We start from the raw sequence: 27,525 nt of genomic DNA on the forward strand, positions 1-27,525 counted from the left end.
ACATAAATCCAGAAATATTTCTCAGAAACAACTTTTTCAAAGTTATAGTCTGTACCTTTTTTTAAAAAAATCCAATTTTCTTTCTCTTAAATAAGAATGTGTAAATTAGCTGTTGATTCACAGCATTCATATTGATCAACATCTATTGAATGCCTACTCTATGCAAAGCACTGAATTAATGTCAAGAAGAGTAAAGTATATTTCTGCTTTTAGGAAGCTTATTGGAAGAAAAAATCATTCAGGAATAACTGTGACATAAAAAATAAAAAATAAGTGCTATAAATGCCATTGGTATTATTCAGAGGAGGTAAAAATGGATAACTCCTTGGTAGGTTTGGTCAGGTAGAATGAAGTGGAAATAGGAAATTGGGGAATTCTTAGTTGACAGACTGAAAATGAACGTCTTTTGGAATTAACAAAATGTTCAGCTTGACTTCAGAGTAGTTTATAGGAGGAGTGCTAAATAAGGCTGAAAACACACATTGAGTGAAGTGGTAAAAGGCCTCAAATCCCAGATTATTTAAATAGAGTTTTATAATTTTTAAAGAAGCCATAGCAGCAGTTCGTAACTCTTCTGTACATGTGTGACAATTTTTATAAACAAACAAACAACAACAACAAAAAAAAACACAGTGAAACCCCATCTCCACTAAAAATACAAAAAAATTAGCTGGGTATGGTGGTGGGCACCTGTAGCCCCAGCTACTAGGGAGACTGAGGCAGGAGAATGATGTGAACCTGGGAGGCGGAGCTTGCAGTGAGCCGAGATCACGCCACTGCACTCCAGCCTGGGCAACAGAGTTAGACTCTGTCTCAAAAAATAAATAAATAAATAAATAAATAAATAAATAAATAAATAAATAAATAAAAAACACAGGTTGAAATAAAGTCATCTGATTTTCAACCAGCCCTGAAAAATAATGGTTGAATTTGGCCATGCTTTTTCAGCCTGTGCATTTATGATACTTTCAGATATTCAGGTATTTATTCTGAATTTGGGAGGGAACCTGAATTAGTTTCTTATATATATATTGGGAATAATTGATCTTTCAGATGTCTGAAACATTTGCTTACATATTTATTCCGAGTGCTCTAGGTACACCTTATATACTTTTTCCCCGTTATTTTTTCTTGTATAAAAATGCACTGAAGACCAAAATGATGATTTCTATAGAGCCGTTTAAAGACTAATGCAGAAGTACTCAGAATCCTATTTCTTAAAAACAATAAAACCTTCCTTCTTGCAGAAAGAAAAAGGCTTGGGGTGAGGGACATCTGGGAAGAGAATTGGAGTGGGAGGAGTTTGGAGGAAAATAGGCAAAGGAAAGGAGCACGGGAGGGAGGGAAATGGAGAGAGGGAGGCAGAGAGAGAGAACAATTATTCTTTAGAAGAAATGGCTATAAAGATAATTTTAAGCATTTATATGTGTTATATGCATTTATATGTGAAATAAATACAGCAGAGATAGGTAATGCTGCTGTAGATGCTTTTACAACATTTTAGGTTGTAGTTGGTTAATGACAACCAACTACAGATATTCTGGTACATTTTAGCCTCTAGTGCTTGAAGTAGAGAGAGTTTCAATAGATAAGATACCTGGGGGAGGTATCATGAAAATGTTGGAACAGCTCACAAACCAATGTTTCCTGTTTATATTTTTAACAGCCTACTGTGGAAATTAAAATGAACCAGAAACCCTTAAAACCAGGTATTTTGAGCTTTAAACAAGTTTCAAGAACAGCATCTCTGCTACCAAAAGAAACTTAATGGTATAGATGCATATCTGGAGTGTTCATTCAACAGAGATCTTAACTGAAGGACTGAAGTTTATTTTTACTCAATCCAAATCATATGTAGATGTGGCACAAGAGCAAACAAAAGATAAAGAGATGGCCAAGACTGTTTTCCCCTTGCTGCTCTGAGTAGCCACATTAGCAGTCCAAAAGATGTTGGATGCCAGCAATGTCTTTTTCTTTTCTTTTTTCTTTCTTTTTTTTTTTTTTTTTGAGACGGAGTTTCACTCTTGTTGTCCAGGCTGGAGTGCAATGGCATGATCTCGGCGCACTGCAACCTCCGTCTCCCGGGTTCAAGTGATTCTCCTGCCTCAGCCTCCCGAGTAGTTGGGACTACAGGTATGTGCCACCACGCCCGGCTAATTTTGTATTTTTAGTAAAGATATGGTTTCACCATGTTGGTCAGGCTGGTTTCGAACTCTTGACCTCAGATGATCCACCTGCCTCGGCCTCCCAAAATGCTGGGATTACAGGCATGAGCCACTATGCCTGACCAGCAATGTTTCTAAGAGATGAAAAGGAAACAGGGTCTTGCCCAAAGTGAAGCTGTTGGTGGGGCCTGTGATTCAGTCATGCTGATCTTCAATACCAAACATAACACCTGCTGGTAAAAATTTCAAACTTAGATGTTTTATCCTACAGAAACACAACTCTACTGTGTCATTATGAATCATTAGGGAAATATTCTAGGACTCAGCTTTTACAAATCAATAAACAAGATAGCTATTATTAGAATTATTGGAATTCAGTCATTCTTTTTTTGTTTTTTTGTTTTTTTGTTTTTGAGGCAGAGTCTCGCTCTGTCGCCCAGACTGGAGTGCAGTGGCCGGATCTCAGCTCACTGCAAGCTCCGCCTCCCGGGTTTACGCCATTCTCCTGCCTCAGCCTCCCGAGTAGCTGGGACTACAGGCGCCCGCCACCTCGCCCGGCTAGTTTTTTGTATTTTTTAGTAGAGATGGGTTTTCACCCGTGTTAGCCAGGATGGTCTCAATCTCCTAACCTTGTGATCCGCCCATCTCGGCCTCCCAAAGTGCTGGGATTACAGACTTGAGCCACCGCGCCCGGCAGAATTCAGTCATTCTTATGAGATAACAAAGACCATCAAGGTAGATCTTTTGATATGTCCATGTATGACCGTAAACCTTTTCTGATGACATATGTGTCCAATGGTACAGAGGGAGAAAGTACTTCAAAGGTTAGAGCCATAGGAACAGTTATGGGTCTTCCTTTACTTAAAAATCTAATGGGTCACAGTTCAGGATGCTCTTTGTTTGTTTATTTGTTTAAGTTCTGGGATACATGTGCAGAACGTGCAGGTTTGTTACATAGGTATACATGTACCATGGTGGTTTGCTGCAGCTATGAACCCATCATCTAGGTTTTAAGGCCCCCATGCATTAGGTATTTGTCCTAATGCTCTCCTTCCCCTTTCCCCCGACCTCCCCGCAGGCCCCGTAGGTGATGTTCCCCTCCCTGTGTTCATTTGTTCTCACTGTTCAACTCCCACTTATGAGTGAGAACATGCGGTGTTTGGTTTTAAGGGTCTTCTTTGGCAAACTACTGTCTTCCAAACAAACAAATCAAAATAATCAACAACATTAGTAAGTTTTGAGAAGTGACTCATGATTTTTATCTTGAGTCGAACACTGACCTTGACGATAAAAGCACAAGTGTTAGCTTTTATCTCATTGTTATCTTATTATGTGCAGCCCTTCTTTCTCACATTTTTCTCCTATCTTTGTGGTCCAAGCTATGTCTATTAGCTATACTAAAGAACATCATGTTATAGAGGAAGTATCCCAGGCTAGGGGTTAGCGAATGGCAGTCCTACGAAGGTAATAGCAAGCTGAATGGGTAGATTTTGCTAATGACCAACCAATGTGACCTTGGAGAAGGAACTTAATCCCTCTATCGCTTAGTTTCTTTGCAAAATGTGGTCCCTGTCCCTATTTACTCCACAAAGTTGTTTCCAGAATAGAATGTGATAGGTAAAAAGAAAGAGTCCTAAAAGTCAGGAACCAACCATACTAAATAATTATTATATCTTAGAACACTTGATTTTTTGAAACAAATCTAGAAGCACATAACATGCAGAATCTTGGAATCAAAAGTCTATTAGTTATATATTCTGAGCATTAATATTTTAGGAAAATATCTCATCTCTACATAATGTACATTGTTGATACCATTACTGCAAATATATTAATACGGTAGACTAAAGATAGACTATGGCTCACATTTGTGTAAGGCTGAAGGTCATACTCTTCTTCTTTAAAGCCTGTTGTGAACAGTAGTTGTCTATGAGCTTTTTAAACATGAGATTTTCATTAGTAATAAAAGAAACAAATTTAGGAAAGATTGTGCTCACATTTTTTGGAAGATTTTCAGAGAAAGCAGCTGGGGTTTCTTTAGACTCCCAAGTCTATTATTCAGGTGAGTAATGTATTTTATACTGAGTTCTAGACCACCTGCCTTTCTGAGGAAATTAATATTGAGATAGATTTACTTTGGCTTTTCTTGTCTCAGTGGCTATGTATAAAATTTTCCTATTCAATGAGTTTGGGTACCCCATTAATGTATTCATTCAATGTTGTTCAGCCATGAAGGATTATTTTTTAAGACAATGTCTAGATGTGTTTACAACAAATTCTTATCTTGGTGAGTTTTGAGACTGACACATATATTCCTCTATTAAAATAGTCAGTAGATGATGTAAATACAGTTTTACTTACAAGGCAACAAATACTAATAATGAATAAAATAGTGTTTAAAATGAATTTGACTATAGTCTAAACCACTGGAATTCAAAATATTGCCTTAATTACTTTCCTTTTTCTAGCCCCTGCAGGAGTTTTGGGCAGGATCAATGGATGCAGGAAGCAGTAGGAGTTTGGAGAATGCAGTGAATAGGATCTATCATGATCAGCTTGTTCCAAAGATAAACACAAGCAAGAAAATGTCCACCTTAGCACACCCACCTAACATCCTGGAAATGACACAAGAGATTAAGAAAAACTGTGGAGGTAAACAGGTAGAAATCACACTTGAAAGAATAAAAATGACAAAGAGCGTCAAAGAAAAACAAAGCAATGATTTAGAGAAAGCAGCCTTTAAACGGAAGGCAGAAGGTGAAGAAAAGCCAACTAGAAAGAAAGAGGCAAAGATAATAGAACTTGACAATCAGTTAATCACCATGCCTCTGCCTCACATCCCCTTAAAGAACATAATGGATGTGGAAATGAAGTTGGTCTACATTGATGAAGTGGGTGTTCGCTATGAGTTTGTAGAGTCCTTCATGTCTACTGGGAGTCAGCCAACCTGCCGAGTTGCTGAAATAGTAGACCCTTTGAGTGTACCTAATTTCAGCTTTCTGCCTCAGATTGACAAATGGCTTCAGGTAGCCTTAAAGGATGCCAGCTCTTGCTATAGACAAAAGAAATACGCCTTGGCAGCAGGACAATTCAGAACAGCACTTGAGGTATGGGATTAAAGAAAATATAGATTGGTGACAGGAAGCTATGAAATGGAAAGTTGCAATTACATTGAGGGGTTCTGACCATACTGTAATAAACAGAGATCATGAGGTGAGGATATTTAATTATATCAGGATTTTGCAGTTCCCCGTTTACATAAAGCAAATAAATAAGCTATGCCTGCAAATTAATATGCCTGTGTGCACCTGATATATAGAAACAACCCCAAAAGCACACCTCATACTTTTTACAAACCCTGAAGTGAATGGTGATATATTTTTAAAATGTGGTTGGTTTCTTCATTTAGATGTACACCTATAAAAGCCATAAAGTTTTAGTACAATGGTGGTGGGTAGAATATAGATTCTCTAGAAATAGGCAGTTAATGAGTATATGAATTGTCCACTTTTGATATGTAGTATCCTCATGATTAAGCATAACCATCTTTACTTTTTAGCATGTGCTTATAATTTATACATGATACTTATTACAAACAAAATAACACCATTTGACTTTACCATCAAACTTTATTTTCCTCCCCATTCTAGTGATCTTTATGAATAATTATCTTCCTATCTGTAAACAGGTAAGTCTGTGACTATCTTGGCATTCAAAAATAGCCCATGGACTAAAATAAACTTCAGAATCACTACTAAAACACAAAATAGGTAGTAGGAAAATTATACTAGCTCATGACATACTGTACCCATAGAAGGACCAAAGTGTATGCACCATTGGTCTTGTTATATTGATGAGTGCATATGTAGTATTTTATTTTACAAAACTATCTTACAAAAAACATGTCAATGCATACTATATACGCCTGCTGGGCACTGGAGATATTTAAAAAGAAATGAATGAAGACATGGTTCCTTCCCTCTAACCATCTGGTGAGGAAGACAAACCAGTAAACATTTAAATAAAGATGCCATAAAGTCCTGGCATGGTGACTCACACCTGTAGTCCCAGCACTTTGGGAAGCCAAGGTGAAAGGATCACGTGAGGCCAGAAATTCCGGACCAGCCTGGGTAACATAGTGAGACCGTGTCTCCACAAAATGTAAAAATTAGCTAGGCATAGTGGCACACATCTGTACTCCTAGCTATTCAGGAGGCTGAAAGGATCTCTTCAGCCCAGGAGTTCGAGAGTGCAATGAGCTATAATTACACCACTGCACTCCAGGCTGGGCAACAGAGTAAAACTCTGTCTCAAAAAAAAAAAAAAAAAAAAAAAGAAGAAGAAAAGAAAAATACTGAAAAGAGTAATTGACCATGGGCAATGAGAGTGAGCAGGAGTCAAATGTGAGATGTTGTCGTGAAAGTGGTGAAATTTAAAGAGTAAAGTATTATTTTCATTGTTAGTTGCAGGTTAAAATGACTACAACTACAATGAATGATTAATAGGTGACACCAGACAAAGGGTGCCCCTAAATATTTAAAAAGGCGCTAAGTACAAAAGCAGAGCTGAGTAGATATGAAGTAATTAGGTAGCACACAAATAGATGCATCTATAAATATTTCTGCTCGCATAAAGGGTCATCTACACAAGTAAGGGAAGTGTGATGCACTATGTAAACTTCTAAGCTACCTAATAAGTGCTGAAAAGTCCGTATTATCCACAAACCACCAAAAGAATCCTCTGTTCTTTTGAACAGTCTTTTGAGCTAAAGCTCTGCAGCCTCCATCTAAGAAAAGGATGCTAATGAAAGACTCTACGAAGAACCCCAGGCAGTTCTGCCAGAGCCATCTTCAACTGAAATTTATTTTCCCGGTGCAGGGAGGGTTAAAGGTATAAATTTTATAGATAAAGAAAAATAATCATTCTGGCAAGAAAAAAGAAAGGCATCGTTTCTTAGCTACTGTTAAAGCTTCAAATTAAGTCTAGGTAAAAGCAAAAGACATCTGTGTTAAATGAAAGAAAATACCCACTTTTCCATAAAATCCAGTATTCACAATTATAAAACTTGAATCAGGTTTTGTTAATCCTAAAATATAATTGTATTGTATAATGTTTGTGTTTCTCTCTGTCTCCTTCCCCACTTCCTCTTTTTTTCTCTCTCCTGTTTTCTTTCTCTCTCCCAGGGTTTTAAGGAAAGTTTTGGATGCTGACACTAATTACTGATAATTAACAAAAATAATTATTTTGAAATCAAAACTTAGCTTAGACATCTGGCCTACCTTTTGACCGATTATCTGGGGAGTTAACTTTGAAATCTTAGCTAGAATGTCTCAATAAAACAAAGCTACTGGGAATGGAAAAGATTTGTAGCCTTTTTAGACTTTCTTTTTTTTTCCGAATTTAACTTCTAAATTTAACCTTATTAAATGTGAGTGCTCTCACATTTCATTTAAGGCATCTCTCCCTTTTCCTTAAGTCCTAAAATGGCTTTGAATAAGGTAGGATGGACGATAGAGGCCAAGGCATAATGATATTGATCACACTTGATAGATGTAGCAGCAAGTATTCGAGTGTGGATACATTAGGGTTAGGTTTGGCTGCAAAATAAGTGTCTGAAGGAAGGTAGAAGTTTATTTGTCTCATACATAAAAGTGGGTAGCCAAAGGCTGGTATGATATGATGGTCAGGGTGCCAGGTTATATCTCCTTTCCTAAGAAGTGACCTTGACTTCATGATCCAAAATAACCGTTCCTGCTGGTATCATCAAATACACATTCTAGCCAGTCAAAAATGAGAAAAAGGAAAGAGAGAGGCACACAGTGTCTCCACGAGCACACCATTTTCATTTTTTTCCCATTAACCAAAATTTGGTCATGTGGCCACACATAGCTGCAAGGGAGGCTGAGAAATACGGTCTTTATTCCAGATGGCGCTAACATTCAGAAGTTCTATTACTGAGAAAGAAGGAGAAAATAGGTATTGAAGGATAAGTAGCATCTCTCCCATAGAAGGCTTGCTACAAGGAAAGTGTTATGAGACTTTTTTTTTTTTTTTTTTTGAGACGGAGTCTTGCTCTGTGGCCCAGGCTGGAGTGAGTACCGTGATCTCAGCTCACTGCAACCTCCGACTTCCACGTTCAAGCAATTCTCCTGCCTCAGCCTCCCGAGCAGCTGGGATTACAGACGCCCACCACCATGCCTGGCTATTTTTGTATTGTCAGTAGAGACAGGGTTTCATCATGTTGACCAGGCTGGTCTTGAACTCCTGACATCAGGTGATCCACCCGCCTTGCCTCTCAAGTGCTGGGATTACAGGCATGAACCACCGTGCCCAGCAAAGACATTTAGAATGGTTGCCAAATATGTGGTGCGAAGTCAGCTGTAAGCGCATGTAGAGGACTGGCTGTGATTAAAGGTGAGGCCACAAAAAAGAAACAGAAAAGTAAGAACTGAGCGAAGGCCCTGGAGGCATTTAAATATTTATTAAGTGACATAATAACTTCCAATGCATCTAATAAAACCACTGGAATATTCTGTTTATGTGTTAGTTTCCTTTGTGTTCTTGACAAAGTACTAACTCCTTTTATTTTCATAACATAGTCACTAGATAGCTATATTTATGAAAACATTTTATAATGATTAAGGTCAAATGGTATGCAATGATTCAGAAGACAACAGTTTAACTTCCAAAAACAGTCAACTTTAGTCTTTTAGGATTTTGTAACATAGCAGGCATTTATGTAAACATGCTTAATGAAATAACTTATTTTTGCATGCTTTCTTTTTACTGTATAAAGGTGAATCAGTTATATGGGTAAAATTGGTCCTTAGCTCTATGACCACCTCATCAATCTTTCTCAAGTTTTATTAAAAACAGTCATCATATGCTCTTATGTTTGTATTCACACCAGAAGCTAAACCAATAAGGGCAAAAGGTGTAAGCTGAAGATAAAAATACAAAATTCACATTACTTTATATCGTCGTGCCTAGATACTATTCCCTGCAATTTTTAAAAGACAGCTATACAAATTTCCCCACTACAAAAACAGTAAGGATTCTATTTAAAAAAAATATGACTGCCTCATATAGTTGTATTTGCATATTAAGTAAGACATACTACTATGTAATAAATTGCTTGGCTGTCAACAAAAAGTAGGAAGAGATTAATAAATTAGGAATACAGAAAGGACAGAAGATGTAGTAATCATATTTTTTGTCACTTATTGGAACAACAGTCAAAGAAATTTTTCTAACTTCCGAGCATGCAACTTAGACAATACCACCATTTCAATCTTAATCATAGGATCCTAATAATTAAGAGGCTTCCACCTTCTGAATTAGAACAAATCTATATGTATCCTTTAAGATTCACAGCTTCAAACAATCCTACTCAACCCATCAAAGAAGACAGAACAAGACCCATCCATTACCAACCAGAACTTTCACTTCCTCCGATTTCATCATGCAGCAGACCCTTGAGGTGCTAATCTTTTTTTAATATCTTGGCGCTCCAGTCACTGGTCTGTGAAGTTAAAGTAATAACTCACATTTATGGAGCTCTTTATATGTGTCAGGTACTATATTTTACATTCTGGGATTATTTACATTCATTATTCCATTTTATTCTCACAACAAGCCAGTGAGATAGTGCTGGTATTATTGTGTTACTAATGAGAAAACCAAGGGTGGACAGGTTAAGTAACTCGCTCAAGGGTCAAAAACTAGAGGAGGTGGATTCAGGATCTGGTTATCTGGCTTCAGGGCTCACCAGTGTGCTTTTGCTACTCTAAGTGTGAGCTGGTTGGAAATACAAAATTCCAGACCTTGCCACACCTGCAGAATCATAATCTGTATTTTAACAAATTCCAGATGGTCCTTATGCACGTTGCAGTTTGAGGAGCACTACACTCTGTGATATGCCTACATGCCTACACAGAACAGATTTGCCCTCCAATTAACGCTTTGTAGTTTGGTCCCTATATTGTATAATTTAAAATGTTGTATGTCCAACATTGATTTTATAGAAAAGAATTTCCTCTTAAGCAGGTGTTTCTATAACAATAGTTCAGAATTTTCGCATTTCAGGGATCCATAAAAAATGTTTTAAGTGTGTGTAGGGGGAGAGTGGGTTGACATTGCATTTGTGTTGTACAAGAACATTACAAAAATTACCATCTATTACCACCATTGAATCATAAAATATGGAGCAGTTTCATCCATAAAAGTTAGAAGGAAAGATAAAAAGAAACAGAAAGGTCATACTCTCAAAATGAAGGATATTTTAAAAATAGTTATATTTTAATTTTATGAAAAGCTATGTTGTCTTTATTTTTTATTTTCCCTTGGATCGGTAAAGCATTGGTCTGAGAACAAGCTTTTGGGAATCACTGTTCTAGAACACATTCTTTATGGTAAATGTTAGGTATCCAACATGATTGAACCCACACCGGGGCCTTCTTATGAGATTACTTCCAAGATAATGGAATTTGGTACAAGACAGGTCCATTTTGGAGCCCATTCAAGGGGGTTTATTTAATAAAGTAGAAAAGATATCTCATTATAGGGTGGCCTCACCTGTAATTGCTCTGCTGAGAATAACTGTTGCAACTCTCTAGAGCACAAAAATGTGGATATCTTAGAAAGCTTAATTTAAATAAATTCAAGCACAGGTATTTCTTTGGTGCAACATAATCAGAAATTTAGGGGTTCACTGAATTCTCTGAGTGCCTAAGCTGTTTCATTATAATCTGTGGATTTGCATATGAATTCAGTACGCATTTCTTAAACTCCTCTTGGGTTCCAGGCATTTTGTTGTTGTTGTTGTTGCTGTTGTTTGTTTTAAGATGGGGTCTTGCTCTGTCACCCAGGCTGGAGTGCAGTGGTGTAATCTCAGCTCACTGCAAGCTCTGCCTCCCGGGTTCAAGCGATTCTCCTGCCTCAGCCTCCTGAGTAGCTGGGATTACAGGTGCATGCCACCACACCTGGTTAATTTTTGTATTTTTAGTAGAGACAGGGTTTCACATTTCAGGCATTTTTACTCATACAATCATTGCAATAACCCTCTCTAAGATGGATATTATCATCCCATTTTACAGAAAAACTGATGCTCTAAAAAAATTAAACAACTTACTTAAAGTGCCATGGCTAGTCTGTGGCAGGGCTGAGATGGAATTCAGGTCCCCTGATTTCACATCTGGACTTCTTTACACTACTGCTTTTCATATTGTAATGTGCATAAAAAAATGTATAGTAATTTTGTTAAAAATGCAGATTCAGATGCATTATGTTTGTAGCGGGACACCAGATGCCTCATTTCAAATAAGTTCCCAAATGATGTTCATAATGCTGGTCCAGGGACAACTCTGAGAAGGATTTATACCAAACCACTAGTAGGTTCTCAAGTGACTGCCATTGTCCCTCTAGTAAATTAGCAGTAAGCACTAGCTCACATACTCCTAAGTGGCTGCACGGGTCCAGAGCTGTGATGAACAGGGCACTGAATTTGGAGTCAGATTATCCGTGTTTGACACTGTGTTGATGCTATGTGACTTTGAGCAACTTTCTTAGCCACTTAGAATGCCATTAAGTAGAAACGATAGATAATAAGGTGCTTTCACATAGAATATCAAGAATTGTTTATTGAAAAACATAATGAAATCTAAATTCATGTACAAGTTGTCGCTGTACTTCTCAAGTCCCTCATTTCCCTGTGTTATGTGTTTAATTTAAAGCTTAACATTCCAAAGGACTTTGCCCAACTATGTGTTTACCAACATTTTTTAACATCCATAGCCCAAACCCTTTGATTAATATTAACAATTTCTAGTCTTCTCTTAACTATACTTGAAATTTAACCAAAGCAAGGGACAAAGTAATGCATCGTGTTCTACTTTATTTTCCCTTGAGAAGCAGTGACCTAAACCAAACACTGTGTTGAACTATTAACTGCCTCTCGCACACATATAAGCCTTCGTTTAAATGCACAAATTGTTATTCTAGAGATAGCCCATTGTTTCTTAGTTGTCAAGTATAAACTGACTGTGAACTCTTCATGTTCAAGATTAGACATTTCCGATTTTAACTTGATTGATGTCATCTTTTTTCCATACAGGGACACCATAACTAATACGTATTTAATGATTTTAAAAAATTTGGAAAATGTTAGCAAATATACATGGGAGGAAAATAAGAAATGAATTTCTCCTTTAACCTCAAAACTAAGATAAAATTATTATTACATACATTTGTATAATTAATGTGTTTAATTTTACCTTATAATAAACACCGATTAAAGTACAAATCTCTAGAAAATTAGAATTTGCCATTATAAGAAAAATGTATGTGAATACCACTAGCCGTTACCAGCTATTTTAACCTGGCATAATGCTAGATGTTGGAAATGCAAATATAAATAAAATATAGTTTCTGCCCTCAAGGATTCAAAGTGTAGAGACAAGGAATTGGGTCTTGCTTGCCTGAACTCCAATACTTCATTTACATTTTAGGGTTATGCATTTTTATTTGTAGTTCAGTATGTTAGTGTTTATATTTAAATTTTTTTTTCTGAAATGTGACCTTAAGTGGACATTTAGAAAGATATCCAACATATTTTAATGTAATTTATTTACCTTCAATGGTTATCATCCCAACCCAGGTGGAATAAAAAACAAATTAGAAGATTAAAGATACATAAAGGAGAGTTGATTATTGGTTAAAGGAGCAAAATATTTTTCAGGCTTAGTATTACTTAAAAGGATGAGAAATAGGAGATATATCTAAGGCAATTACTATCATTACTATCATTACTATCGAGGCTTTTTATCCACATGGTCCTGGCTGTGCTGCACACCCACCCTCTGACTCATCTGACTCATGCTAAGCCCCTCTCTTTCCCACACAAAAGCAGCCATTGATACAGCCACAATTCCTACTTGTATGCAGCACGCATAACATGGGAGAAGTTGTGAAGAGGGATTTGGAGAGAATCAAAAGGACAGGAAGAGTGGAAGAGGGGGCCAAATGAGAGTCGGGAGGTAGGCATTGACGATCTCGGGGAGAAGAGAGTTTTCCCATAACTTAGATGGTGGTAGAGTATGGAAGAGGGGGTTAGTAGGAGAATTTTCAATAAACAAACCTACATTATAATTTGTATCACTTTACAAATGAAAGGAGAATCACATCCCATAAAAAAAAAAAAAGATTATGAACATTGTAGGTTGTTAACACAGTCATGTGTAGCTTAACAATAGAGATACATTCTGAGAAATGTGCCATTAGGCAATTTTGTCATTGTGCAAACATAATAGATTGCACTTACACTAGCCTAGATGGCATAGTCAACTACACACCTAAGCTGTATGGTAAAGCCTACTGCTTCTAGGCTACAAAGCATGTTATTGTACTGAGTGTTGTAGGCAATTGTAACACAATAGTATTTGTGTATCTAATCATAGAAAAGATATAGTGAAAATATGGTGTGAAAAATAAAAAACAGTACACCTGTATAGGGCTGCTCCATTATAATCTGATGAGACTACTGTCATATATATGGTCTGTCACTGACCAAAACATCATTATACAGCACATGACTGTATAATTACAATCACCTGGGGAGCTGTTAGATATACACAGATGCCCAAACCCACTCTCAGAGAGTCCAATACAATTATCTGGGGTCCAGGCAATAATCACTCCTGGCACACTGGTATTTTTACTATCCCAGGTTGACTATGGAGCAGCTTAACATTGAGAACCACGAGCATTAAAAATACTCATCACTTCCTTCTCTTTTAAAAAATCACAATAGGTTTTAACACACATGTAACTTTTGAAAGAGAATTAAATAAACATACAAAGCTATTTTAAAATATTACATAAAAATTTAAATTGTCAGAAAATTTACTCTGAAAATTTATACTGAAAATAATATCATATTCATTTAAAAAGCAAATTAACTTAATGACTAGTTTTCTATCAATATTAAAAAATAAATTGATACTGAACTTGGACCAGTGGTTAGTTAGTATGTGTCTCTGAAACTTTAAATTCATCCCATAAGTGAAAACTTCACCAAAAAAAATGAACAATTAATCCATAGGAAGCTGAGAAAGATCTTTTTCATCAGTAGGATTATTTCCATAGTTTACAGGTGTCCATTATTTGTTTGATTCAAATGACAGTAAATGTTAACGAAATTTTTAAATATAGTTAACTCTGTTACTCCTCTGAATCAAAACCTAACCAATTGTCATGAAGTCTTACACAACCCTAAATTGTAATCAATTTGAAGACTGCTTGGGGCTGACACCCAGAAAAATTTAAGTCAGATGATTCTGACTTACGTATTGGATCATGTTGTGAAACATTTCTTTCACTATCCAACTTTCCAAATGTGTATAAGTCTACTGAAACCAAATAGACTTAAAAACAGCAATTCCCTCTCTTTCCTGTTATGTACTCCATTCCAGCCTTCATACACATACAACTTCATAAACAGACTCTGGAATAGTGAGTAGATGAGATCCACTTTAATGTGTTCACAAAAATGTAATGCAGTGTAAAGTTGCAATTGCTTTTTCAATTCAGATTATCTAGAAAAATATTAAAGGAAAATTTAGTTTCAATTTCTACTAAATTATGTAACTCTTCTTTTGCCTCATTTGACATTCACTAAAATAGAGAGGACTTTGTTTCTGCCTAAGAGATGATTCTGTTTCTATCAGAGAATAGGATGTAACTACTTAGGGAGTGAAAAGAAAATAGAGAGAGAGAGAGACAGAGACAGATTTTCAATGCACTCAGTGTGGTTCCCTTGTTTTGTAGGAACTGTTATGAATACCTAGAACATTGGATTCATATATACTTGAATGCCACTACTAAAATATATTTCATATCTATAAATAAATATCTTCTAGAGTGTTTGGGTGGATGATGATGATGATAGTGATGATATTCATCTATGAATAATTGATCGTTGATTTTGCAGAGCAAATTACGCCAAGAAACCAACACAGATTATTAAGTCACTAGAATGTCACTATAAGAGTGACATTGGGGTAAGAGGATGTGATGTGACAGGGCTTTGGTTTTCAAGGAATTTGAGTTAGGTTTTAGAAAGAAGTCTTTTTTTTTTTTTTTTTTTTTTTTTGAGACGGAGTCTTGCTTTGTCGCCCGGGCTGGAGTGCAGTGGCCGGATCTCAGCTCACTGCAAGCTCCGCCTCCCGGGTTTTACGCCATTCTCCTGCCTCAGCCTCCAGAGTAGCTGGGACTACAGGTGCCCGCCACCGCGCCCGGCTAGGGTTTTTTCTTGTATTTTTAGTAGAGACGGGGTTTCACCGTGTTAGCCAGGATGGTCTCGATCTCCTGACCTCGTGATCCGCCCGTCTCGGCCTCCCAAAGTGCTGGGATTACAGGCTTGAGCCACCGCGCCCGGCCAGAAAGAAGTCTTATAATGGCAAGACAATTAGAAATCTATTAAGTGTTCAGTGATGGGCAATGGCTGTATAGAACAAAGGCTTAGGATGAGAAAATTCAATGAAGCCTATGATATACACATATGAACACAAACTGTGTGGCAGGCACTTTATCTATATTAACCTATCTAATTCTTACAACCAACCAGTGGGTTGGAAACTCTAATTATCCCTATTAAAGATACACAGATTAAAATACATGAAGTACCAATGGAAAAGATAGGATTTTGGAGTGAACCTCAAAACAGAAATAGCTAAATGGAAAAGTGGGGAGGGAGAGGGGAAGGAAGATGAGTATGATGTGTGAAACATTACTAGAAAGATGGCGAACTTGATGAAAGAAGGATAAAACAGAAGGGCAGCAAAGTGATGAGCAAGCCAGAGAAAGACATTATTATAAAATAAGGGTGGATAGATAGAGATTCTGGAGGATCCAAACCAGGAAGAGGATATTGGAATTGGTGTTGAAGACAAAAGGTCAGTTCTTGGGCAGGAAAGTTATAACAAATGGATCCACTGAGAATCAGCAAAGGACATAAAAAATATTTATTGAGTAGTTACTACTTTAGCAACATTGTGCTGGTTACTACAGGAGCTACAGGGAAACACAGGATTTCAACCCCACAATTATAGCTCTTTATTTATACTTTAATTGCATCTAAAATATTCTGCTTATAGTAGACATTTTATTTGCCATAATCCAAGTCTTGATTTTAGGGGAAAACAGCTAGAGGGAAAAAGTATGAGAGAATATAAAGAGAAAACACCAGGGTAAAATAGGAAGGAGTTGGGTGTTGCTAGGGTAGTAAATGCAGGGAAGAACGAATAGGGAGAAATAAAGCTGAAAAAGCTGACAGGTTGTCAGGGGCCATACATGCCTTCTGAGATTTTATACAGCAGGCAACAAAACGCCTTCAGAAAGGATCAACATGGGGAAATGATGAAGTCTAATTTTTAATTTTACTTTATCACTCCAGTGTATATATAGAGAAAATATAGTATTCAGTCTCTGAGTTATTACCCATTGCTGGGTTGTAAAATCAATTTAATGGATTGCAATCAGCATTATGTTTAATTGAAATCATAGAAAGGAATGGAATAGAATAAAAATTCAATACAATAAAAAATATCAGAGTTCATTGAACATTGGAAGGTAAGTTTTACTTTGTAAAAACTTTGTTACATATCCAGATATATCTCTATCTATCTATAAATAGAAATATAAATAGAGAGGAAAAGAGAGAGAAAAAGGAAAGAAGGAAGAAAGGAAGGAAGGAAGGAAGGAAGGAAGGAAGGAAGGAAGGAAGGAAGGAAGGAAGGAAGGAAGGAAGGAAGGAAGAGAGGGAGGGACAGAGGGAGGGAGGGAGAGAAAGAAAGAGGGAGGGAGGGAGGGAGAGAGAGAGAGAGGGAGGAAAATTTGCAGAGTTAGCGAATGTAACTTTGAATATATTACATGTGAAGTCTGCTGGCAAGCCCCGTTGGAGCAGCACATTTGTTGGCTAGAACCATGCAGGAAGCACAAGGGAAAGTTCATGATCAAAGACAGACATTGAGGAGTCACCAATACCTGAAGTCACCTGAACTGTAAAAGGAAAATAAGGATAAGGAAAGAATTTTGGAGAAATGTGAATAATTCAGAAAGGACTATCTCTGAGATTAAGAAATTAATTGAGAGAAAACTATAATACGTTACTCCTCATGGACTCAAGGTTTTGAGGAAATTGCTAGTTACAGAGTTTCTAGAAGTAGCATTAAGAGTAAAGAATAACCTCTTTGGCTGTCAAGGGTCTTTGGAGAGAACAATTTTAATGGTTATCACTGCAACCCAACCAGGAAGCCTCCTTTCTCAAGAATGGGTATGAACACCCTCTAGTTTAAGAAGCCCAGGGATGAAATAGTTTTGACCTGAAAAGTTCGACTAACTATGTTAACTATGTGTTCAGGATGTTGACTAAAACTTAGCAAGCATAATTTTTAATGCAAAATTTTATGTATTGGCACAATTAGTCTTTGCACTCATTATATAGTGGAGCACATTATGTAGTTTTAATGACTCATGTTAAAAGAATAGACCACCATCTGAAATTAAAAGCTGACTTTATAGTTTGTAATCCAGGGAAAACTGGTCTTGTAGGGCACAGCCTTTCTGAACAAAGCCAACTTCCAGAAGCAAAATTAAGTTTGGAAAAAGAAGTGGACAGCACGACCTATAGAACTGCTTGAAAAGGAAAAGTAGAAATGGGACAGTAGCCTAAGGGAAATGCAAAATGATGGGCTGATTTTCAAATTCTTTCAGAATATGACCACTGGCCATTATTATATTAAAAGGGCCCATAGAGAGAGGGAATAAGTCAGTGAAAATATGATTGAAAGGGTAAAATCTCTAAGGATGTTTAAAAGGATGAAGGTCTGGAGACAGATGGAAAGATAAGTGATATAGTTTGGATGTCCCCTCCAAATCTCATGCAGAGATGTAATCCTCAATGCTGGAGTTGGGAACTGGTGGGAGGTGTTTGGGTCATGGCTTGCTGTTGTCCCCAAGATAGTGATTTCTCAAGAGATCTGGTTATTTAAACATTTGTGGCACCTCCCCCAACTTGCTCCTGCTCTCACCATGTGATGTGTCTGTTCCTGCTTCACTTTCCATCATGATTAAAAGCAACCTGAGACCTCACCAGAAGTAGATGCCAGCACCATATTTCCTGTAAATCCTGTAGAACTATAAGCCAACTAAATCTCTTTTCTTTATAAATTACCCAAGCTCATGTATTTCTTTATGGCAATGAAAGAATTGCCTAACATAGAAATTAGTACTGAGGAGTCGGGCACTGCTATAAAGATACTTGAAATTGTGGTAGCAACTTTGGAACTGGGTAATAAGCAGAGGTTCAAATAGTTTAGGAGGGCTCAGAAGAAGAAAGGAAGATGAGGGAAACTTTGGAACTTCTTAGAACCTGGTTAAATAATTGTAACCAAAATGTTAATAGTGATATGGACAGTGAAGGCCAGGCTGATGAAGTCTCAGATGGAAATGAGGAACTTTTTTGGGAATTGGTGCAAAGGTCACCTTTGTTATGCCTTAGCAAAGAACTTAGCTACATATCTGTGGAAGTTTAAACTTAAGAGTGATGACCTAGGGGATCTAGCAGAAGAAATTTTTAAGCAGCAAAGCATTCAAGACTTGGCCTGGCTGCTTCTAACAGCCTGTAGTCAGATACAGGAGCAGAGAAATGACTTAAAGTTGCACTCTATATTTAGAAGGGAAGCAGAGTATAAAAGTGAAAAATTTGCAGGTTGGCCAAGTGACAGAGAAAGAAAAAGCATTGTCAGGAAAGGAATTCAAGCAGGCTGCAGAGCAACCACTTGTTAGAAAGATTTGCATGACTAAAATGTAGCTAGGTGCCGATAGCCAAGATAATGGGGGAAAGGCCTCAAAAACTTATCAGAGATCTTTGTGGCAGCCCCTCCTATCACAGACCCTGAGGCCCTGGAGGAAATAATGGTTTCATGTTCTAGGGCCAGTGCCCCACTGCCCCGCACAGCCTCAGGACACTTTTCCCTGTATCTAGGCCATTACAGCTCCAGCTGCAGCTCAAAAGCCCTCAGGTACAGGTTGGGCTGCCACTCCAGAGGCTTGGAGCCATAAGCCTTGGTGGTTTTGATGTGGTGTTAAGCCTGTGGGTGTGTAGAGTGCAAGAGTGAAGAAAGCTTGGCAGCCTCTGCCCAGATTTCAGAGGATGTATGGAAAAGCCTGGGTGTCCAGGCAGAAGTCTGCTGCAGGGACAGAGCCCCCACAGAGATGCTCTGCTACAGCAGTGCAGAGGGGAAATGTGGGGTTGGACCCCCTACACAGAGTCCCTACTGGGTCACTGCCTAGTGGAGCTATGGAAAGGGGGCCACCACCTTCTAGACCCCAAAACAATAGTACCTGCAGCAGCTTGCGCCTGGCACATGGAAAAGCCTCATACACTCAACTGTAATCCATGAGAGCAGCCACAGGGGCTTAACCCTGCAAAGCCACAGGAAAGGAGCTTCCTAAGGCCTTGGGAGCCCACCGCTTGTATTGGGATTGCCATGATTGTGGGACATGGAATGGAGGCAAAGGAGATTATTTTAGAGCTTTAAGATTTAGTTACTTCCTTCTGGGTTTCAGATATGCATGGGGCCTGTAGCCCTTTTCTTTTGGCTGATTTCTCCCTTTTATTTGGGACATGTACCCAATGTCTTTACCTCCATTATATCTTGGGAATAAATAAATTTTTATTTTACAGGCTCATAGTTGGAAGGAACTCACTCCCAAATGAAATTTTGGACTCCTGACTTGGGACTTGGGACTTCTAACTTAATTCTGAAATGGATTAAGACTTTGAGGGATTATTGAGAAGACATTATTATGTTTTTTTTAATGTGATAAGGACATGAGATTTGTGGGGCAGGAGTGGAATGGTGCAATCTGGCTGTCTCCTCCAAATCTCATGTTGACATGTAATCCCTAAAGTTGGAAGTGGAGCCTGGAGGGAGGTGTTTGAGTCTTGGAAATGGATCCCTCAAGGATTGGTGCTGGCCTTACAATAGTGAGTGAGTTCTCATGAGATCTCATTGTTTAAAAGGTTGTGGCACCTTCCCCCACCCCTCTCTCCCCCACCAATTGCTGTGGCTCTTGCCATGTGACATACCTGCTCCTGCTTAGCCTTCTACCATAAGTAAGAGCTCCCTGAGGCCTCACCAGAAACAGATACCAGCATCATGCTCCCTGCAAAGCCTGTAGAACCATAAGCCAATTATACCTCTTTTCTTTATAAATTACCCACCCTCAGGTATTTCTTTAAAACAATGCAAGAATGACCTAACACAATAATATTTGAACATGTAAGCACCTGTTCCATTGAGATAGGAAGAGTTCTTTGGGTAGAAGATAAGTTGAGAAAATTCTTAACTTAAATGTGTTTTAATTGAATTGAAAGCAGTTGAAGAATTTGAGACTTGAAACCCAAGATTAGACAGACTATAGAGAGAAATTATATAGGAGGTGAGTAGGAATAAGGGGAAGGGTTTAGGGCCTCTCCAAGGAAAGGGATCATGAATCTACCTGACAATAAACTGCAGTTATATGATTTTGTCTAATGTGTCTCTGAGAATCCAAAAGTTTTGATTGACTCAGACTTGAGGTTTTGATGAAAAGAATGAGAAGGGAGAACCATTAATTGTGATTAATGATGAGAGGGTGGTTACATGATGGACTGTGGGTCTGAGCTGGGTAGGAGAGGACAGAAGAAAGATGTCCAGTGAAGAGAATGCATAGTGGTTCAGGGACTGAAGATGAAAGGAAAGGTGTTGGAGGATATGGGAGTAAAAGAGATGAAAGGCTTGGAGGTTTGGTCCAGGAGTAGTACTCTGGGATCTAGAGTATAGGTTTTGAGAGGTTAAGCAATTTCATGAGATTGGGTTGCTAAGCTAGAGAGGAGTTGAGGAGATAAAATTGTGAAAGGCCAGGATGTTAGAAGATTCATTCACAGCCAGATATCTGAACTCACTCAGATGATGTCAGGACAAAGAGCAAAGATGATCATAATCCAGGTGTCACGTTTTAGTAAATGAGGGAAAATAATTGGAAGTCTGGTAGGTGACAGGGTTAGCGACAGTAGAATATCTAGATGACATGGTGTTCTGCAATATTGTACTAAGCGACAGAAAAGACAAAAACCTCCATGTGTCAGAGACTGTAGGGGATGTGGGTTCCTTTGAGAACTTAGCTTAAGATGAAGAAAGTAGAGAGAATATTCAACCTTTTGATTAGGGTATGGAGTAATTTGTTTACATTGCCCTGTACATGAGAGTGAGCAACAGTGAGAGGAAAGATTTCCAGCACAATTGGAATGAGGCTTTTGGAGTGTCTCATTCAAAGAGGGGGTAAAACATGCTTGGGGCAGCAAGTATTATCCCCGCCGCAATTCCAGTTGGTCAATGGTCTAGGCCAAGTGAGGTCAATCTGTAATCCACTTGCACTGAAAGTCTTCTTCAAAGCTCAGTAAGCCCTAGCCTGAAGGAAAAAAAAGAAAGGAGTCTTTCATACCCAGTAAAGTGTAAGGATAATTTTCTTCCTTTAGTTACTTGTACCTCTCTTGCATCATTTTTTCCTATGTACATACAGCACTAATAGAAAACCTGTAAGGTTTATTAGAATTATGTAAACTGCTATGAAGATAAATTGCTTTGATAATACACCTTTAAAGTTAGTCAGCAAGGTTGTTTGTATATTTTGACATGTTCATTTATATTTATTGAATTTTTCTCTTGTTTTTGATATTTGAAACATTACTAAATAATTGTTTATGACTACCTCAGAGGAAACATACCAGTACATATAGTGGTAAGCACATATTTTTAATGGAGTAGCTACCTTTATTTACCTTGTGTTTTTAAAATTAATTTTAAAAATTGATAAACAAGAATTTACTCTCTGTGTGTGTGTATGTGTGTGTATGTGTGTGTGTGTGTGTGTGTGCTGTTTATGTGATCTGTGCTTTTAATGCACTCTATTTTGGATGTTTCCTAGAACTGGCTTTGAGATAAGGATTATAATTATTTGTTGACATGTACAGTTTTAAACACATAAATAAATATTTTAAAATACCAAGCAGAACGATGAAAAGTGAAAAACTAATGAAACCATATTCACACTTTCTGATGCCTTTATAGTGTGTCAATGTTGAAAGCTGGTAGCTTTACACCAGCTGGTTCTTTTGTTTTTATTTCGATTATATTATAACTTTAAAACTTCATTCATTAATTGACCAAAAAAATACACCCAAGTTGGTTTAAAGTAGCTCAGCCCTAATACTAGCCTCAAATTATATATGAACTGAATATCCTATTACTTATTTGGGTTATGAAAACAGCAATCAAGTATCCACTTAAGCAAAAGAAGTCAGTGAAATATCGTGCTGTAATACTTGAGGCAACAGGAGACCACTGCTGACACTAAGCGGCCTGCTCAGCATTTCTGGCTCCCATAGAGAGGTGTCCTCACAGATACTTTAAAACTGAGTTATTGTATATTTCTCTCAGCTTTAGTGGCATGAACACTGGGAGTGCATTCTAAAACAGGTCCCAGACTGCTGTTTGTGGGCTGATTAATTTAGGCACAGTTCTTCAAAGAAGCATTCAGAGAACACCAACTTCTATGTGGGGACATCCATTTAAGGAATCACACAGTTGCTGCCCACTGCCACTTGTTAATTTAGGCTGTGAAAGGAGAAATATGAAAAGATGAAAATGAATCCCAAAGGCTTAGCTGAAGCTAGAGAGGGGTGTAGGTGCCTATGATGGAATTCTGACCTCTCTATAAGTGCATTCTGATGACAGGAACTAGCACAGTGGGATTCTCGAGTAAATCATCAGCTCACCCCCACACAACATGAGTATCACAAGGAGATGTGCTGTGCCACTTGTTGCTTTTCCTTTACCCATTTTAAATTACTCTTTCATTTTTTGAATAGGTAATATATTTACACAGTTCAAAATTCAAGGCAGAAAATAGTATAGAGTAATGGCTCCTTTCTATCCCTATTCTCCAACCACAAAATTTCCTTCCAAATGGGCAACTGTTGTTCATCATTTAAGTTAATAAATATAAACAATGTAATAGTACAGTAGTCTACCTTTATCCTCAGGAGATACATTCCAAGACCCCCAGGGGATTCCTGAAACTGGATAGTACCAAACTCTATATATACTATGTTTTTTGTTATACATACATACCTACGATAAACTTTAATTTATAAATTATACACAACAAGAGATTAACAACAATAGCTAACAATTAGAACAATATGCTATAATAAAAGTTATGTGAATATGGTCTCTCTCTGTCTCTCCCTCTCCATCTCTATCTCTCTCTCTCTGTCTCTCTCACTCTCTCTCTCTCTGTCTCTTTCTCTCAAAATATCCTGTGGTACTGTACTGATCCTTCTTGTGATGATGTGAGATAACAAAATGCTTGCATGATGAGATCGAGGTGAATGACCTAGGCATTGTGAAGTATCATTACTCTACTATTGACCTTCTGATGCTATGTCACAAGGAGGATTATCTATTTCAGGTGATCCTGAGTCATCAAGCCATGACAATGTCAATGGTTGGATGTCAGAAGCAGACAGTGTTGATGATTGGGGATCCTTGATAGTTGAAGGTTTTGTTTTTTTGTTTGTTTGGTTGGTTGGTTTATTTTTGCCAAATCCTTTTAAAGGAGCACTGTATTCTGACATTATTATCTCTTTTTAACTCATCAAAGTGTTGCTGCAGAGGTTGTAATCCTTTAGTGATCATATGGGTGACTTTAATGCTGCATTCTCTCAGAAAATAGTGTTCCATAATTTTTTCCTTTAATGTCTATGCCATTAGAAGCACCATGGCATATTTTGGTAAGTGCAGGTCACTGGTTCTACTTTAGTTTCTTCTTCTTCACAGTCTTCTCTCTGTAAATGACTCAATAAGTTCTTCTAATTCTTCATTTTATGACACTTATCAACGGCTTTCAATATGCTTTTCCACTTCTTCATCATGCATGTTGGCAAATCTCTCCCTATCACCTTGTCTTGCTGCATAAATGATTTTCCTAACCCCCATTTATCCCCAAGAGGCCTTTAAAATCATTCATAGCTTTACTCTGTAAGTTCTTCCAGAAGAAATTTATGATTTCTGGTTTTAACTTATTCACTGCAGCTTTGGTAAATGTTATTGCACCAGCAATAGTGAATGATTTCCAGCATGACATTGTCCAGATTAGGGTCTACATCAATTGCTGATTAAGTGAGATAAAATACCAAGTGAGTGCACATGTCCTTGAACTGGATGATGCCCTGGTGAAGGGACTGAAAGAACGAGGTTGTATATGGAGTTAAAAATACAGCCTCAACATTTTCATTTTAGTGGCAAACAGATTCAGGATGGTTGGGTACATTGTCTATTATTAACAGGGCTTTAAATTCCAACTCTTCTTTTTCCAAGTATTTTTTTTTTCACTTCTGAGATGAAGGATTGGTGGAATTATTCCATGAACAAGATGGCTGTCACCCATACTTTCTGATTATTTTGCCAGAAGAGGGGCAGATAATTTTTGTTTTAATTTTTTAATAGTGTGTGGGTTCTTCTCTCTGTTCACCGTGCCTGGCTTTGCAATATGCTCTGCAGCATTGCTGCATAGTACCAACATTAATTTGTCCTTCCATGTTTTATGCCCTTGTGCTTCCTTTGCACTTTGACAAATGCAGGTTCTATTGGATATTTTCTTCAGGAAGATCCAGGTTTCACACAATTGAAGACTGGCTTTGTTGAATGGTATCGTTTGTCTTTAATAAACGTTTTCAACTCTGCTGGAAATAGAGCAACAGCTTCCTCACTGGTAGAGGTAGCTTCTCCAGTAATCTTTATAATTGTCAGTTCAAACATATTCCTGAATTTGTGTAGCCATCCCTTACTTGCAGTAAATGGCCTGGTGTCATTCATTTCAGGAAATTCCTTGCTGAAGTCTTTGTACAGACTCAATGCTTGCTGACGCAACATGTTGCCATCGGTCAGAACACATTTTCTGTTCACGCCTTCCACCCACAAATGTAATGCCTTTTTCATTTTAAGTAAGTACTTATCATGAACTATGGCCATAACTTTCGCAGTTTGAGGTGCTACAGCAAAACTAATACAAATTTCCTTTTCCTTATTCACAATTTTATGGATAGATTTGATCTTACCATAGATCTCAGCAACCTCAGTATATGATTTTTTTTCTTTCTTTATTAAGTTGAGAACTTTCACCTCTTGACTTAAAGGAAGTACTTTATGGCTTCTCTTTGGCATACCTGAATTGCCAGCATCACTATTCCTGCACTTTGAGGCCATTAAGTAAGTAAAATAAGGGTTACGTAAACACAGGCTCTGTATGCTTGGACAGTCAATCTGATAACCAAGAAGGCTACTAAGTGACTATGTGTGGGTGGCATCTAGAATGTGGATATGTGAGACAAAAGGATGATTCACATCCCAGGAATGATAAGGCAAAATGGTATGAGATTTCATTACACAGACTAGTGTGCAATTTAAAACTTATAAATGTTCATTTCTGGAATTTTCCACTTAATATTTTTGGACTGCAGTTGACCATGGGTAACTGAAACTGCAAAACCATGGGTAAGAAGGGACTACTGTATATGATATTCTTTCTAAAACTTGATTTCTTTTTGCTTAAAAATAAGTGTTAGTGGTTATTCTATATCAATATATAATAAATTTCTTCCTTTTTATGATTGTATAATATTTCGTCATGTTAAGGATACATATTCTCTATTAATAAACATTTGAGCTGTTTCCGGTGTTTTGCTCCTAGAAATAGTGTTGCAATAAATCACCTTGTACACATGTCATTTTGCATGAATACAGATATGTCTGCTGGATACATTACCTAAATTCAAATGAAAGAGGTTGCATATTGAAATTTCAAAAAATATTGCTAAATTACACCCCCATCAGGTGTGTATTAGAAAGTCTATTTTCCTTTATTCTCACCAGTTTATCCACTTTATTCTTTCCTTTATTCTACACTGGTTCGTGTATTACTAATGTTTTTATCCTTTCCCAAAATAATAGGTTTAGACAATCAGAGTATTTCTCTTATTATGAATTGAGTACCTTTTTCTACATTTAAGAGTCATTTGCACTTGCTTTTCTGTGTGTTTCCATTTCTATGTCTATTATCTCACCCCAGTTTTCTAATGGGTTTCTAAATGGTTTTAAGTTCAAAATAAGTTCAAAAAGTCCCTTTTGGGCAAGTAAGTTTTCCCCTATGTAATTCTGGTACTTTTTGTAGAGTAGTAGAAAATGACTTCCCCTTTTAATTTCTGTTTAGTTACAGACTTGCATTAGAACCTGATTACCATCCTATGATGGTGCCAGCGCTGACCCAAATGCCCATTTCTTACAGTGTAAGGTAACTGTCTCTAAACTAAAGCACATGCTCATATTTTTGAGAAATGGGATAGTAATTTAGCAATAACATTTATTAAAAAATATTTTTAGTCTATAAAAATCAGAAAGCTCTTTATTACTAGTAAGCTTCTTATATAAATAAAAGCATTATTTCTTTTATATAGGGAGATTGTAAAATCCACAAGGGCTCCTTTGGCAATTTAGGAGTTGTTTATTACTAGAGATTGCAACCTTTTAGATTTTGATATTGTTTCTAATGCACCAAGTCTAATGTCATTTCTCTTAAAAATGCTTAGAGGAAAAATAAATATGATAGAAGTTAATAGCTAGATAAGGTAGGTTTCACCTAAAATATTCTCTAATAATACATTATATGAGTAGCATGTGGTAGCACAGTTCTATTAATTCCAGGTGAATGTTTTCTTGTTAAATTTTGTTGAAAGTGCTACATTTTAATTTGTCTCTGATATAAACCATTTATTTCAAATAAGAAAACAATTTGAATCCTCCTACTACGTATTCACTCTATAGCAAGAAATATAAAGACTGTCAATAATGGCTTAGTCAAATATGATACACAACTTGGAATTCTCTCTGACTGATGGCAATGATTGATAGAAGGGATATATTTCTTCCATGACATCAGAAAACCTATGCTGAACTTTGAGTATAGAATATCTCTAATAATACTATAAAAAATGGAAATTTATAGATAGCTGACATATACATAGGTAGATATTTACATTGTTTTCATTTATTCTTTTTTTTCATTTTTTTATTATACTTTAAGTTCTAGGGTACATGTGCATAACGTGCAGGTTTGTTACATATGTATATTTGTGCCATGTTGGTGTGCTGCACCCATCAACTCGTCAGCACCCATCAATTCATCATTTATATCATGTATA

General features: G+C 37.2%; 1 protein-coding gene across 1 annotated transcript in view; it reads left to right on the forward strand.

The window, feature by feature from the left end:
* Nucleotides 1-27,525, forward strand: part of SPATA16 (spermatogenesis associated 16) — a 266,735-nt gene that overhangs the window by 20,951 nt on the left and 218,259 nt on the right. The window contains exon 2 of the mRNA XM_010383875.1: nt 4,643-5,272. Within this exon, the coding sequence (XP_010382177.1) occupies nt 4,661-5,272 (612 nt within the window). The 5' untranslated portion in view covers nt 4,643-4,660. The remainder of the gene's footprint in view (nt 1-4,642; nt 5,273-27,525) is intronic.

The sequence above is a fragment of the Rhinopithecus roxellana genome, chromosome 1 (assembly GCF_007565055.1).
Source record: "Rhinopithecus roxellana isolate Shanxi Qingling chromosome 1, ASM756505v1, whole genome shotgun sequence".
Taxonomy (NCBI): domain Eukaryota; kingdom Metazoa; phylum Chordata; class Mammalia; order Primates; family Cercopithecidae; genus Rhinopithecus; species Rhinopithecus roxellana.